Source organism: Cricetulus griseus, chromosome 3 (assembly GCF_003668045.3).
Source record: "Cricetulus griseus strain 17A/GY chromosome 3, alternate assembly CriGri-PICRH-1.0, whole genome shotgun sequence".
NCBI classification, from domain to species: Eukaryota; Metazoa; Chordata; class Mammalia; order Rodentia; family Cricetidae; genus Cricetulus; species Cricetulus griseus.
Genome location: NC_048596.1, coordinates 50457179 through 50472959, shown reverse-complemented (window position 1 = coordinate 50472959; position 15781 = coordinate 50457179). Strand labels below are relative to the sequence as shown.

Genomic DNA, 15781 nt, shown 5'->3' with positions numbered 1-15781 from the left:
GTATCACCAGGGACTTTTTCAGAAACCTAGATGGTTCGGCCCCAGGATTCCCCCATAGAAGGCTGTCTGTCCCTGCTCTCGGGAGAAACGCCCTCTCAGCCTTTGTTTTTTCAAATGTCCACGGAGTCATGTTTGTTATCAGCAAAAGGCCAGGGTTGCCTGAGTCAGAATGACGGGGCAGACCCGAACCCCCTCCTCCCCAACAGCCGCCCCCCCTACTCCTCCTTTACGCGTCTCTCCATAGACTCTGAAGGAGAGAAAGCCGCTCTTCCCCAGCCCAATTTATAACTGGTCCGCCACCTACAGCACCACGCTTCCATTTTCCTATCTGTAAGACGAAGTCACTGCCTGGCGTGTCACGATTTAACCACACGTACAGAGTTTGGGGACTTGAAAATCACCCTCAGCCGCACCCTCTGTCCCCAATGGGTCCCAAGAACCCAGACCGCACTTCAGTAGGGCTGGAGTTAACTACCTCCCGCCCCGGGGCACAGGAACAGCGCGCTTGCTGACAGGCACTGATCTGGCAGAAAGGATCAAGGCCTCTCGCGCAGCCTCACACTCACAGGATCGTCCCCGCCCGCGCCCTGCGGGTCTGGGCCGCACGCTCACCGGAAGAGGCGGGTCCCGGCGCTGATTGGTCCGAGCGCGCCTGACGCGAACTCCCGCTATAAAGTGCTGCCCGCTGGCCTCCTGCGCCAGACGTTCTCGCCCAGAGTCGCCGCGGTTTCCTGCTTCAACAGTGCTTGAACGGAACCCGGCGCTCGACCCCTCCGACCCCAGCCGGCCGCTCCGGGACAGAACCCTTTGCAACCTCGTCGCTCCGCCGCTCCAGCGTCGCCACCGCGCCCGCCGCCGCCATGACCACCACCGCCCTGACCACCGCGTCTCCCTCGCAGGTGCGCCAGAACTACCACCAGGACTCGGAGGCTGCCATCAACCGCCAGATCAACCTGGAACTGTACGCCTCCTACGTCTATCTGTCTATGGTGAGCGAGCGCGGCCTGGCCTCTGGCGGGCGGGAGTCGGGCGCTGCCTCCTCCCTCGGGGCCACTGGGGGAGCAGGCGGGGCACGGGTTGGGGCGTGGCCAGCTGCAGGCCTCCCAGCGCCCTTCTGGAAAATGGAGTTTGCTCCGGCTCTCTCCCGGGGCAGCCCTGGCGTGGCAAGTCTGAGCTTTTAGCCCCTGGTGACTCTTGCATAGACTAGGTCTTAAGGCTGCGCGACTGTCAGCCCGTCCAGTCAAACACGCAGTTAGGTGCATTTTTTTTTCTTCTCTCTCCGACCACGTGACCTGCAGGCTTCTCTGCTTCAGTATGCATGCAGCTCCAATTCCTCTGAGTATGGCGGGCCTGCTTGGTCATGGTATCGAATGGCAGCGTTGGGGCCTGGTGCAGAGGCTTATCTCTTGTGAGCTGACCCTGACCCCTTAAGCAGCCGACTCCACCTCTCTGCTCTGCTTATCACAGAGCCTCACTTGTACTGCAGCATTATCTCTGGGAATCTCCCCTTCGGCAGTGATCAGTGTCACCCGACCTTGTCCCTACAAGTCATCCAGAGTGTTGTATCAGTTTTTGCGTCTTAAGAGTTGTGGCTTGGCTGGGTGGTGGTGGCGGCGGCGGCGGCGGCGCACGCCTTTAATCCCAGCACTCGGGATGCAGAGGCAGGCGGATCTCTGTGAGTTCGAGACCAGCCTGGTCTACAAGAGCTAGTTCCAGGACAGCCTCCAAAGTCACAGAGAAACCCTGTCTCGAACCTCCTCCCCCAAAGAAGTTGTGGCTTAACAGAATTGGTAGGTAGTTGTTTGATAAATCCCACCATCAGTTGCTGGGCAAGGAGGTTTCCTGTGCACTAATCTGTTTCTGAAAAACAGGTTTGGAGCAATGTAATGAGAGATTGCCTTGTGGTTGTGCTAGTTATCCAAAAATGTTTTCCAAATAGGTTTGAAACAGGCCTGGGTGCCTGTGGCTGTCATTTTTCTCTGGACCATCCAAATACACTGAGTGCCTGAAACTAAAAACCAAATCTCCCAATATGTTTGTGTTAAAAGTATAGTGCCCTAAGTTGTCACCAGGCATGAGGCATCGATTTTACTAATCAGTCAGCTGCCCATATGGGAAGCTTGTGAGTGTATTTATTAACTGTTTTTCACATGACTGGTTGAGGGGGTGCACCCCTCAGGGTACCTTCTCAGACAAGATTTGGCCTTGGCTTAAAGTTTTTTCTCTGCCCTAATACAGAGCCATATAGGATAGTTCTCCACTCCTTTAAAAAGGCCAAGTGGGGTAGCAAACAGCCTACCACCTACAGTCATTCCAGCTGCCTTGCTGTGGGAACCATGACGTGTACCCTTTCCACTTTCAGTCTTGCTACTTTGACCGGGATGATGTGGCTCTGAAGAACTTTGCCAAATACTTTCTCCACCAATCTCATGAGGAGAGGGAACACGCTGAGAAACTGATGAAGCTGCAGAACCAACGAGGTGGCCGAATCTTCCTGCAGGATATCAAGGTAAGTAGATCTAGGGGTGCCTTTCAAATGAGCAATTAACGATTCCTTAGAAAATGATGCCACACTGGGCCTTTGCCCTTGTACCTTTTTAGACCTATACTGATACCAAAGTTTGCAAACGGCAGTGAGCAAGCATGTTAACGGAGAAACTTGTCAGAGGAAACAAGGCAAAAAGTATGGTGGATAGGTGTGAGGTATTTACTGAGGGAGTGATTGGTAGAGACTGCAGATGAACTGACCTCGAATGTTCTTTTCAGAAACCAGACCGTGATGACTGGGAGAGTGGGCTGAACGCAATGGAGTGTGCACTGCACTTGGAAAAGAGTGTGAATCAGTCACTACTGGAACTGCACAAACTGGCTACTGACAAAAATGACCCCCATGTGAGTATTGAAAATGGGAATGAATGGAGGTAACCATTTGCCCCAAGGGGCTTGGGAGAGCTGACCAATAACTTTGTCTCATATTCTCTTTCCTAGTTGTGTGACTTCATTGAGACCCATTACCTGAATGAGCAGGTGAAATCCATCAAAGAGCTGGGTGACCACGTGACCAACTTGCGCAAGATGGGAGCCCCTGAAGCTGGCATGGCAGAATATCTCTTTGACAAGCACACCCTGGGACATAGTGAGAGCTAAGCTGACTTCCCGAAGCCACCAGTGATGTCATCAGTCACTGAGGCAGTGTATGCATGTTGGCTGCCGTTACCTTTTCTATAAGTCACCAAAACATCTGCTTAAGTTCTTTTAATTTGTACCATTTCTTCAAATAAAGGATTTTGGTACCCAACTGTTGTCTTTGAGATTGAAGGTGTCAGCTTCCAGTGTGTCCCTGTTACACTAATGACACTGAGATACCTAAAAGAATACTTGTATTTATTCAACTCCTTAATTTGGGAAAGACAGTAAGATACAGGTGTGTTCGGACAGGACTAAGCACTCCTGGTTCTGAATTACTTGCCAAGACTGTCACAGGAACATACTCAGGGTGTTAACAGCGGTATGCCTCAGACTGGGTCAGTGTCCTGCTGACATCCGTGCAGGTGAGGACCAGGCCGTGAAGCATCACTCTTAGGAAACAGGTTAGGTGCCATCTTCATACCTGTGGAAGATTTGAGAAAAGTCCCCAACATGAGTTAGGAAGGTGCTTAATTTAAGATTTTATGAGGACAAAAAAAGGTTGAAGCTGGTCTTAAACACACCTGGGTGATCTATAAAAGTTAATGTCTAGCCCTAGAAGCAAGATAGAAATTGTTGCCTTTTTTGGTTTTCATTTACAAAACAGTGGATGTTCTCATCATAGATGAAACCCAAGAATGGGGAAGTGGGAAGTAGGACCGCCCATGAGAGCAGTGGGGTGGAATGTTTCTATTTGGGCAAAAGTGTCCAAGAGAATTAGAGAAATAACAGGTAGGCTCATGGCAGCTTTAAGGCTGTTTTGGAAGTATTAAATGAGGCCCCAAAGCCCTGAGAAAATGTCCCAAGAGATCTCATGGCCAATTCCTGGGAAGTAGGAGTGCTTTGAGTATGGGCTATGAGCAAGTGTTTGTTTGCCATGTAACTGACAGGCACCCAGCTGGTCTTTTAGCTGCAGCCTAGCCTACAGTCTTAGTTCTCTCCGGGCAAAAAGTAAAAACAGCCTTGGCCCACTGCCCCTTCCCCACGATAGCTCTCCCTTCATTCAGCATTGTTAGTGGAGTCTCACTTTCTGCAAGTGTTCCTGGTAACGCCAGGCTCTTAAGTGGGTCAAAGGTCTCCCATTACATGGTTCTTGCCAAAGTGGCTGTTAACACCCAACTAGTGTAAGGACATAGGTTCCCCTACCTATCAGCAGTAAGGGAATGTTGGGAAACTAGGGTTACAGGCAGGGGGAATACAGCTCCTGGATCAGTGGACAGACCTGTTTTCCGGAGTAGCATGGAGCTCTACATGATCCTTCAGTATAGTGTGTATGCTGGCCGGCTGCTGTTCCAAATGGGTTTTTCTAGGATGTGCTGCAGGGCTCTCTGGAATGTTCAAGTTAAACTCCACAGTTTTCCTCTTCATGTGCATGGTTTCCTGGTGTTCTGGGGAACCCGTATCACCTAGGAGCAATTTCAACTGTTCTTGGTGGATCTGGAGAGATTGTTCAGCACTCGAGCACTTCCTGCTCCAGAGGACCCAAGTTTGGTTCCCAGCACCCATATCCAGCAGCTCACAGCTGCCTAGAACTCCAGCTCCAGGAGATCAAACACCTGACCTCTGAGGGTTACCAGCACACATGTGGCATATACTCACAAAGACACACATAACATACATAAAAATAAACCTTTTGTTTTGTTTTCGAGACAGGGTTTCTCTGTGTAGCTTTGGAGTCTATCCTGGCACTCGCTCTGGAGACCAGGCTGGCCTCGAACTCACAGAGATCCACTTGCCTCTGCCTCCTGAGTGCTGGGATTAAAGGTGTGTGCCACCAATGCCTGGCAAAAATAAACCTTTAAAACAAAGTGTTCTTTATCTCAGAAGTGATGGGGGTTAAGATTTTGTCTTTAGTGTCCATACCTGTGACTAAGTGAGGCTTGGAGTGTGCTGACTGCTCAGGAGGGAAGGCCATGTGGTTGATGGATGTCTGTGGGGCACTGTGGTAGCCTGACCTCTCAAACTGTGGAGCAGCCCTGAAGGTGTCCAAACCTTTAAGTTTCCAGGCATTATCTTCCTGGTCCTTAGAGGTCTGCTTGGCATTCTTATTCTGGCCCTCGAGGTAGTGATCCTTCTTGGACCACAATAGTCTGGTCTTTGAGTCTGTCCTGGGAGGATGGTGGTCATTGGACTGCAGCCCTAAGAAGCGTCCAATGATGCCGCCGTGAATGTTCTCCTTGTCATCCTCATCCTCCTCATTTGGTTGAAACTCCATGTCTTCTTTCTGCAGGCTGGAAGGGAACACAGGACTGAGTGGGTAGAGCAAGTGCCTACCCAGGACCGAAGCTGCACGGCTTTCCCAGTGCCTCAGCTGTCACCTCTTGGTGGATCCTGCATTTCTCTGGGAGTCCCTCAAGGCCCAGTTCACTTTAGGCTCCCTCTTGCTCATTGGCAATATCCAATTCCTCAGCCTAGCATTACAGATTTGGTGTGTGTGTGTGTGTGTGTGTCCAAGTGTGAGTGGGTGCACCTGTGTATGCCTGTGTGAAGGACAGGGGACAAACTCCATTGCATCTTCAGGAGAGCCATCCACCTTCTTTGGGATAGGGTCTCCCATTAGCCTGAAGTTCACCAATTAGGCTAGTCTCCAGTGGTGTCTCTGTCTCTGCTGCTGCACTGGGATTACAAGTACATACCACCATGTCTATTAAGTTTGTTCTGGAGATCAAACTTCCTTCTTTTATCAACAGTAATTCCCTGAATCCCACAGGCTCCACCCTGTTAAGCATCTCCAGGCAATGGGAACCTCTGCTCCTGGTAAACCCAGCTCAGATAAAGCCCAGCAGTGTCTAGGCAAAACTTGAATTTGTTTCCCAGTGGGGAGCAACATCTACCAAAAGGTGTCTGGCTTCCTGGCAGCAGACTTCCTGAGGCTCCAGGACCTTTAACCTATAAGAAAATGCGTATCGCAGGGTGGCTCCTTTGCCCACATCCAAAATCTCCCTGGCTCTAAGACCTGCATGCAGGCCAGAAAGCGGTCACCTCTGTTCTGTGTCCTGTCCATTCATTGGCCATGGGCTGGAGCTTGCTTAGCTCATTAGCCGGCACATTCCCTGGATGGGGGGGCTATGTATTGCTATCCTTACCCTCCAGCACACCACCCCAGGTTCAATGCTGGTGTTCAGATGAAACAGGTTCAAAAACATCTTCCAAAATGTTGCTAGTTAAGTTTAATTTCAGTTCAGTGGACTCTTTGGGTCGTAAAAGAACAAAGAAAGAACAGCATGGTACAGTGTGCAAATATGTCAGATTCTCGAGAGCCTTCAAAGCTGTCATCCAGAGGACTGTGTGGGATGTCCCATTTCACCCCCTGTATCTATGAGGAATTCAAATGAAATGGGATTGTACAGAGGAAAGTGTGGCCGCCATGGGCAGAAGGAGGCCCTTTCTCTGTAGGACAGTTTATTCAGGAGACCCTGTGTCCTACAGGGACTCCCTTACTGTCCCTCCTCTACCCCAGGCTGCCCACACTTCCATGTCCACCCAAAGGCTAATTTTTCTGGTTAGAGTTATACAGCCAGTCTCAGCATCTCACTGCATCGATCATTGCCTGCCCTTGGAAAAGTCCTGTTTCTCCTTGGGCCCAGACACAAGGAAGGGGAGACTGGACTGGCGGGGCTAACACAACGCTGTGGAGGGTTAGGAGTGTGGAGGTAGCCGGGTGTGGTGGAACATAGCACATCTTTAGTTCCAGAACTTGGGAGGCAGAGGCAGAGGGCTCTCTGTGAGTTCTAGGCTAACTTGTCTACATAGTGAGCTCCAAGACAGCCAGAGCTATGGAGAGAGAGAGAGAGAGAGAGAGAGAGAGAGAGAGAGAGAGAGAGAGAGAGAGATATCCTGTCTCAAGAAAAATTAACAAGAATAAAGGTAGAGCAGAGTGTAATGGTTCTTACCTATAGTCCTAGCTCGGGAGAGGCTGAGTCAGGAGAATTGTGAATTCAAAGCCAGCCTGGGCTAGTCAGAGATTCTTAGTAAGATACTGTCTTAAACAAAACAAAACACCAAAAGCCAAGGTAGTGGTACTTGTCTGTAATCCCCCAAAACACAGTGAGTCTGAAGCCAGCCTGGGCAGCATGAAAAACCAATCGAAAACAAAAAGAATGTGGAGCTGGAACCAGACAGCTAGCTCAGAGGTGTTCTTTGTCATGTATGTAACTTTGGGATGGGCAACTTTATTATCTTTTTTGTACCTGTGCTTAATTGTCTGAAAAGTAGAGATAACAAGCAAAGATTAATGGGAGGAAAAAAAGTAATGTCTGTAAAGAGCATAGTCCAAGCCCACAGTGGTGCCCCATGCCTTTAATCCCAGCATTTAGGAGGCAGAGGCAGGTGGTTCTCTTTGAGTTCATGGCCAGCCTGGTCTACAGAATAAGTTCCAGGATAGCCATGGCTACACAGAAAAGCCTGTCTTAGAGAGAGAGAGAGAGAGAGAGAGAGAGAGAGAGAGAGAGAGAGAGAGCATCGTCCACACATCCAGGCTGCAGGGAACCCTTACACTTGAGCATTCTCACCCAGTTCTCTGGCACTGCCTACCTGATGTTGAAGGTGGAGCCCAAGAAGGAAGGTCGGCGAGATTGGACCGAAGCAACTGTGTAGGGCGGATGCGGCTCTATCTCATTCCAGTATATGTCACGCTCCAGGGGAGGCAAATCCTGGTGCATCTCATCCACAGACAACAGGGATACCTGGTTGTCAAGGACAGAGAGGGGTATCCAATAGAATGGGCAGCCCAGACAGGTACATGAGCTTGCCTGACACCTTAGGAAATGTCAGTTTGCTCTCTCTGGGCCTCAGTTTCCCCACCTGAGGTACTGAAGAGACTGATGCTTATTTGTAGCCTCCGAAGTTGAGGTGTGAATCCTGGGAGTAAATGATTGACTGAGGAAAGGGCTGGTGATTGAGAAGGGGACAATTTACTGTGGGGTCTCCCTGAAAAACTGCTGGGTCCCCTCTTTGGATCCAGTTTGAGAAGGGTCCATGACACAGACTTCCTTCCACCCCCCATACCTGCAGGTTTCTGTCAATGATCCAGTTGGTCTCAAAATCATCATCATCCTCACCAAAGGGGTTGATGAGCTGCTCTGCCACCTTGGGGATGGGGGTGGTGCAGGGGTGAGGCTCTGAGAACCTTGACATTCTGGTTCCCACTCTAAGCCTTGGTCCTGCCATTTCTACTCCCTCGTGACACTCTTCCTAACAACTGTCTTCAAGGCCACTGTATTGGGCCCCAGGACCCTTCCCATGGGCCATCCACATTCTCGGTCTCTCTCTTCTGCCCCTCTCACCCTCATGAGCCACCCCATCCCTGAAGATCCCAGCTGTCCCACCTATGTCACTCAGCCAAATGACCATCTTGATTCCAACCATGTAACTAACTCACTTCAAGTTGCATTGATTTTTTTTGTACACTTATTTATTTTCCGATAGGCATACATTTGCTGTTTTATAGTATTAGAAATAAATGTCAAGGCTGCTGAGCTATAGTGGCCAGAAGGGGAGGTTTCCTGGACACTAATATCTAAAATCCTAAAGCAAAGCTCCACAGGGGTAATGACTATTTTGTGGGTCCAGAGGATATCCTGATAGTTAGTGAGGCATCTCAGATCATTTTAAGCATAAAAGTAGTATAATCTAGTTGAGTCTTTAGAAAACAAAGATAACTGGGAGAAAGTATATTGAGACTAGAATCTGTGTGTGTGTGTGTGTGTGTGTGTGTGTGTGTGTGTGTGTGTGTGTGCATGTATGATATGCATGGCCTTTTTTAGCTGCTTTGTCTTCCTCACAGGTGCTGCTGGCCATAACCCTTCTGGCCATGCCTATAGCGTGGGGGAGAGTGGTATTCAGTGAGGCCTACCTTCAGCCAGCCCATGTAAAACAAGAATTGCAGGATCGTGAAGACAGGTACGACGAGGTCCATCTCATGGCCTGGGTAATTCTTGGCTGGGTTCAAAAACTGCCGCCCCACCAAGCATGCGAGGAAAAAGCTGTATACTGCCACTGTCACCACCTGGGAGAAGAAAAGGCACAGGTGGCAGCAAAGGGCTAAGCAGAGACCCTGGAATTTAGTCTTAGGCTTTGAGTCTAGAGCCTTGCTCTGACCTCCACACTCAAGTGACTGGGTTTCTATTTGCACTTCTTTGTGTGTGTGTGTGTGTGTGTGTGTGTGTGTGTGTGTGTGTGTGTTTTGTTTCCTTTTATTTCTGAGACAGGGTCTCATGTAGCCCAGGTTGGCATGAAACTCACTATGTAGTTGCACCTCTGATCCTCTGGCCACCAGATCCCTAGTGCTGGAAATACAGGTGCATGCCAGTTTCATGCAAACCCGAAGATCAAACCCAGGGATTCATGCATGTGGCAAGCATGAATTACCCAATGAGCTCTATCCTCTCCAAATGTTCCTCTTTAAGACCAGGATGGTTGCACTTCCTCTCCTGGGCTGGACAGGTAGGAGTACAGATGCTTTGACCTCACGACTAGGAAGAATCTTCCAAGTCCAGGCCCAACTCCCAGGCCGAGATCTCCAGGGAAGTGTGCTTTCTGGATCCTCCTAGCCACCGATTTCCCTCAGAGACAGCCTCACCAGTGTCGTCCTTACCTGTGTGTACACCAGTGGGATGCTGATCCAGTCGTAGGAAAACAGATGTCCACACTGAGTACGCATGGTGCACATCTCCTGGAGGATGGGGGAAAAGGAGAAGGTGCTGGTCACCTCCCACTGCTTTCCCCCAGGTGCAATGCATGTTCGTGGAATAGCCTTGGCTGTGTGGTCATAGGCAGCTCACTAGACCCCTCTGTGTCTCAGTAGCTTCATCTATCAAAAAGCAGCCAGGATTTCACAGGCTCACTCAGAGAGGGGACAGAGGGAATATTTGGAGAGGGGCCACCTTGGGCTGTGAAATCTTGTTCGCAAATATCATACACTGGGAAGAGCCTCCAGCCTTCTCTTTAAAGGAAGCCACAACCCTTCCCACTGTATCCCATCCATGGGCTCACGTTTATCAGGCTGTTGAGCAGGACAGTGTCCCGGATTCGACCTCCAACATAGGCCTTCATTGACAGGTTGACAAACCACACCCAGGGCACCCAGAATGTGTTGTGTGGTAGGCCCAACTTCTGCAAGCGCTTATACTCCTCAGGGGTCATAAAGCCTGCAGGGCAGAGTGGACAAGGCAACAGGTAACCCTGCAAAAGAAGCAGCCTGCGCCAGGAAACCCAGTCAGCCTGTCTGAGCCCCTAGGGACTTCTGTGCTCGCTTTTTTATCGTGTTTGTTTTAATACACAAAATTACTGAGCCCCAGGTAGGCACTGCTCTGGAACACATGGGACAGGAGGTGGGAGGTAGAGGGTTTTGTTATTAGCTAAAGTCAGGCCCCAGAAAAGTCAAGGAAGAGCTAGAGACCCATGTCAAGCCATCCAGTCTGGAAACCGGAGATCAGGACAGGCAGAAAGAAAGGAGGTTGATCCCAATTCCATCGGTCCCTACGCCCCCACTTCTTCCTTTATCCCGGAAGGGTTCTTGACCTTTCTCAAATCCCTACCTTTTTAGTTTACTCTGGCCTCGCCCCTCTTTTAGCACTGATTCTGGCCCATCCAATTCTGCCCCAACTCTGACTCCATTAGTCCTGCCCCATCTCACCCTCTTCAAGATCAGGGGACTCTGGCTCCACCCAGCGTCAGCTCCTGCCACTCCAAGTCTCAGGCCACGCCTCCGGTCAGCTCGGTCCCTGCGGCCCCGCCCACTCCAGGTGTTGCCTACCTGCTTGCACCAGGTGTTGAAGACTGGGAAAGCGCTTGTAGACCGCAGTGCTGATGCTGCGCATGATGAGCACTTGTCCCAGGATTGCGTAACGCATGAGTGTGCGCCGCAGCCGCCGACCTTGCTCGTCCTTGCCCTCCACGAAGCCTGACACCTGGGTCATGAGGCGGTCGGGCCAAGGCAAGCTCTCGTACTGGTTCCACCAGCGGGTCACCACCAACGTCACATAGAAACCTGGGCAGGAGGGATGAGGGACGAGGGGCGAGGGGCGAGGAGCCGGGCTGTGGCCAGAGACCAGCGCCGGGTGAAGCCGCGGTTTCTACGTCTTCCTGATACATATGGGCCCAGCCTCAACATTTTTAGAAGACCACTGGCCCTCCTTACCCCACTCCCCGCCTCTGATGGAGGTCCGCCCATTGTGTGTCTGGAACTACGGGGCGACCACTGGACCCCGAACAACCCGCAAGGGGGCGCTCACCCAGAACAAAGGATATAGGGATGAGCTGAATGTAGCTGTCGCAGTACAAAGCCAGCTTCTCAAACAACATCTGCTGGTCATCCGTGAGAACCATTCTGGGAGTGGGTGAGGCATTGAGAGGAAGTGTCTGAATGTGTTCCTACTCCCGGCGGGGATGGGGGGAGGAAGAGCGGGGCTATCTGGTATTGTCCTTTCAACTGGTCTGGCCCAGGGCCCCCCTCTGGCTGAGGTGGGTTCTTGGAAGGGGTTACTTCGGGCATTGTAAATGTGTGTATGTGGTGTGTGTGTGTGTGTGTGTGTGTGTGTGTGTGTGTGTGTGTGTGTGTGTGTGTGGTGTGTGTGTGTGTGGTGTGTGTGTGTGTGTGGTGTGTGTGTGTGTGTGGTGTGTGTGTGTGTGTGTGTGTGTGTGTGTGGTGTGTGTGTGTGTGTGTGTGTGTGTGTGTGGTGTGTGTGTGTGTGGTGTGTGTGTGTGTGTGTGTGTGTGTGTGTGTGTGTGTGTGGTGTGTGTGTGTGTGTGTGTGTGTGTGTGTGTGGTGTGGTGTGTGTGGTGTGTGTGTGTGTGTGTGTGTGTGTGTGTGTGTGTGTTTGTGTGTGTGCGCGCTGCCACATTGATAATAGAACCTAGCTCTTGTTCATGTTAGGAAAACATTGAGATATATTATATGCCCAGTCCTTTACTGACCCTATTAAAAAAACTCAGGGTCAGTTCTTTAAAAGTGGTTGCAGGCGCTAGAATGATAGCTCAGTGGTTAAGAACACTTGTCGCTCTTGCAGAAGAACCAGATTCAGTTCCCAGCATCCACAGGCAGCTTAGAACTATCTGTTAACTCCAGTTCCAGGGGGATCTAATGCCCTCTTCTGGCATCCCTGAGCAATGCACATACATGGTGCACATACATACATACATACATACATACATACATACATACATACATACATACATGTAAAGCACTCATACACATAAAATAAAAATAAATACATCTTTAAAAATTGCCAGGTGTTGGTGGCGCACGCCTTTAATCCCAGCACTGGGGAGGCAGAGGCAGGTGGATCTCTGTGAGTTTGAGGCCAGCCTGGTCTCCAGAGCGAGTGCCAGGATAGGCTCCAAAGCTACACAGAGAAACCCTGTCTCGAAAAAACAAAATAAATAAATAGATAGATAAATAAATAAATAAATAAATAAAGGCAGGTAGAAACAAAGTGGTTTATTTTTTTTTTAAAAAAAGTAGAAAGTAGAAAGCTCAGTTGGTACAGTGCTTGCCTAGCACAAGTAAGTTCATAGGTTCAATCTTGGCACCATATGTGAGACTGAGCCCAGGTATGGTGTCACACACCAAAACAAAGCAAACAAACAAACAACCAAAAACTAAAGTGGGGAGGGATGGCCAGGCTAAGCATCGAGTTTCAGGGCAAAGAAGTGGCTCTTGGTGGTACTCTAATGGTACATACGTGTCATGTAAGTTACATCTGTCCAAATCCATAGGATATAGGACCTCATGAATGAACCCTAGTGAGAACTATGGACTTCTAGTGACGATGGTGTCACGAGGTAAGTCCACTGACTGCAGCAAACGTGCCAGTGTGCAATGGTACTTCACTAAAGCAGAGGGTGCAATGGGAACAGACGAGAAGTCTCTGTATTGTCTACTTAATTTTCCTACAAACAAGATGCTCTTAAGAATAACCTTTATCCAGGCTCTAATCCCAGAACTCATGAGGCAGAGGCAAGTAGATCTCTGTCAGTTTGAGGCCAGCCTGGTCTATATACAGAGTTTCAGGACAGCCAGGCTAAGTTAGAAAGACCTTGTCTCAAAAATAAATAAATAACAAGTCATAAGCTCTGATTTGACATGATGGCTCCTGCCTGTGATCCCAGCACTTGGAGGCAGAGGAGTACCGCACTGCAAGTTTGGGGCCAGTCTCACATAGGGAGTTCCGGGACAGCCAGAGCTATATAGCAAGACATTATCTCAAAGAATTAATTATCGGAGACTGGAGAACTGGCTCCCTGGCTAAGAGTACTTGTTGCTCCTGCAGAGGACCTGAGTCCAGTTCCCAGCACCCACATGGCAGCTCACAACCATCTGTAACTCCAGTTCTAGAGAATCCAATGTCCTCTTCTGACCTCCACAGGCACCAGGCACATACATGGTACACAGACATAAATGAAGGCAAAACACTTGTACATGTAAAATAAAATTTAAAAATCTAAAAATTAAAGGCAATTAATTAAATTCTAATTTTTAAAGTACTAAGTACCAGTGCGCTGTTATTAGAACAAACTCCAGAATTGCAGGCATTCGATATTTTTCAATACATAGTAGATATGATTTCTTTTTAAATTTCTTATTTATGTGTTTATTTCTTGTGTGTGTGAGAGAGAGATTGAATGTATGTGTGCACACACTATATACGTGGGTGTCAGAGGACAGCTTGTGGGAGTTGGCGCTCTCCTGAAATTTGTGGGTCCTGGGATTGAGCTCGAATCATCAGGCTCAACGGCAGGTGCTTTCACTTCCTGAGCCATCTCGCCAGCCCATGCTTTTTCACTTAAAATGTCAGCAGATATTCTATGACTGTACCTATGTAACATTCTATTGTTCATAAAAACATTTTATCGAAACATATTAAACTGTATCATTACAACTTGAGTGTCTCAGTAGGACTAGCTCAGGCCTGTGCTCCAGGTCCCTCCCTGGGTTGGAGAGAGAGAGTTCCTGAGTCGTCACCTCTGGTCTGATTTGTTGATTTGTGTGGTATGTGGTGTGTGTGTGTGTGTGTGTGTGTGTGTGTGTGTGTGTGTGTGTTTGTGTTGGGAATCAAGCCCAAGATGACACACATATCAGGCAAATATTTCTCTGAGCTGCATGCCCAACTCTGGGTCTTTTTTTTTTTTCCTCGCCAGCCTCCACCCAGTGACCAGGGATTGGCCAGGAGTTCAGCTCAGCCTTGTAAACTACCTGGAGCATTGGGCCTTCTCCTCCCCAATCTTCACTAGTCCCCACTCCCATTTCTACTCTGCCTGTAGGCTTGGAGACCCTGCCCCCAAAAGTTCCAACCCTTGTCCCAGACTCTCTTACCTATAGACTCCACGGATGGCATAATATAGAAACATGAAGATGAGGAATTCCCCATACAACAGCTTGTAGATGCTGCCTCGCCAGCACAGGAGCAGGCAGGAGAAGGAACCAAGACGGGCATTGGCTACTTTGTTTGTGTAGGTGACAGTCATGGCTTGTCACTGGGCAGCAGTAGGTGGACTTGGGTCCTGGTCATCAGGCAGAGGGAGACATGGAGATGGGTAGGAATCAAAGACTAAGTTCTGGCTTGAGTTTGATCCTGCCCTACTCGGGGCCTCCGTTTTCTAGCCTGGGACACAGAAGGATGAGGTAGGAACACAAGACACTGGGCAGGTCTGTGAATTGCCATGTGCCCTTGATTTTGTATAATGACAAAAGTGTCTGCAAGGGCAGCAGCAATGTTCACACAGAGCTCAGGTTCTCAGAACAAGGCGTCGTGAGTTCTTAGCCTGGTTTCCCAGCTTCCTCAACTACACTGGAGTAAGTAGCTCAGGGACCCTGTCTCATGGCCATCTTCCTATCCCCAGCAGGAAGGAATGTCTTACTAATGGGTACTGGATGGTGACCCCAGTGCCTTTCTACCTGCTGATAAAGCCAGCTCGGGGGATGAATGCTTTTCCTGAGGTAACCCCATGGCTCACTTCCACTTTAGGTCATCTAGGAAAAATGTCCCCAGCCATCCTACTGGAAATAATACCTCAGTTGTCACCAGTGGTGTCTTTCCAGTTTGCTTCATCTGTCTACCTGGTGTGTGGCTCTACGGGAAGTCATGTGGCATAGGACATTCCTGCTTACTGTTTGTTCTCTTCTCCCACTGGAAGCTCTCAGTGTGTTCCTAGAGCAGATGCTCAATGCAAACTGACTAAAGCCATACTTGACACCCCCTTTCCACTGTACAGAGTCCACCTCCCCCACATACACTGCCAACATATGCCCATTACACCTGCATACAAGAGCAATCATCCATCCCTATAGTCCCGCAAAGCCCCAGAACTGTTCACCTGGGGCAACCCCTACTCACAGGTGGGGGTCCGGAAGTTCAGGCAACCCCATAAAAGTTCTGGCCACTGGGTTGATGGGACTCTCTGAGACCCTGAGGCAGGTACCCCTGCCCATACTTGGAGGCTGGCACTGCCCACCTACGTATGTGCTGAGTTGTCACCTGACTTTCTAAGCCAAATCTTTCACAAAGGAGCCCTTGTCTTGGCTCCTCCTGTAATCTGCTTGGAGCAGCAGCCATTACCGCCTGGGCAGTGTTCCTCTAATTCCTTCCTGGGGGCC

At 49.7% G+C, this 15781-nt stretch overlaps 2 protein-coding genes across 2 annotated transcripts; one reads left to right on the top strand and one right to left on the bottom strand.

Moving 5' to 3' along the window:
• Positions 1-674: 674 nt before the first annotated feature.
• On the top strand, positions 675-3298 carry Fth1 (ferritin heavy chain 1; the record flags this gene model as incomplete). The annotated part of the gene is made up of 4 exons (XM_027406745.2): positions 675-989; positions 2363-2509; positions 2767-2892; positions 2989-3298. Coding segments are annotated over 4 exons (747 nt in total), but the record flags the coding sequence as incomplete, so codon positions are not given.
• Positions 3299-3363: 65 nt separating this feature from the next.
• On the bottom strand, positions 3364-14675 carry Best1 (bestrophin 1). Its single transcript, XM_027406746.2, has 11 exons — positions 14501-14675; positions 11421-11515; positions 10943-11176; positions 10180-10334; positions 9782-9859; positions 9041-9193; positions 8194-8274; positions 7720-7871; positions 5050-5417; positions 4409-4592; positions 3364-3610 (listed from the first exon to the last, which is right to left on the bottom strand). The coding sequence occupies exons 1-11, from the start codon at positions 14650-14652 to the stop codon at positions 3592-3594; spliced, it is 1671 nt and encodes a 556-aa protein (XP_027262547.1). The 5' UTR covers positions 14653-14675; the 3' UTR covers positions 3364-3591.
• Positions 14676-15781: the final 1106 nt, after the last annotated feature.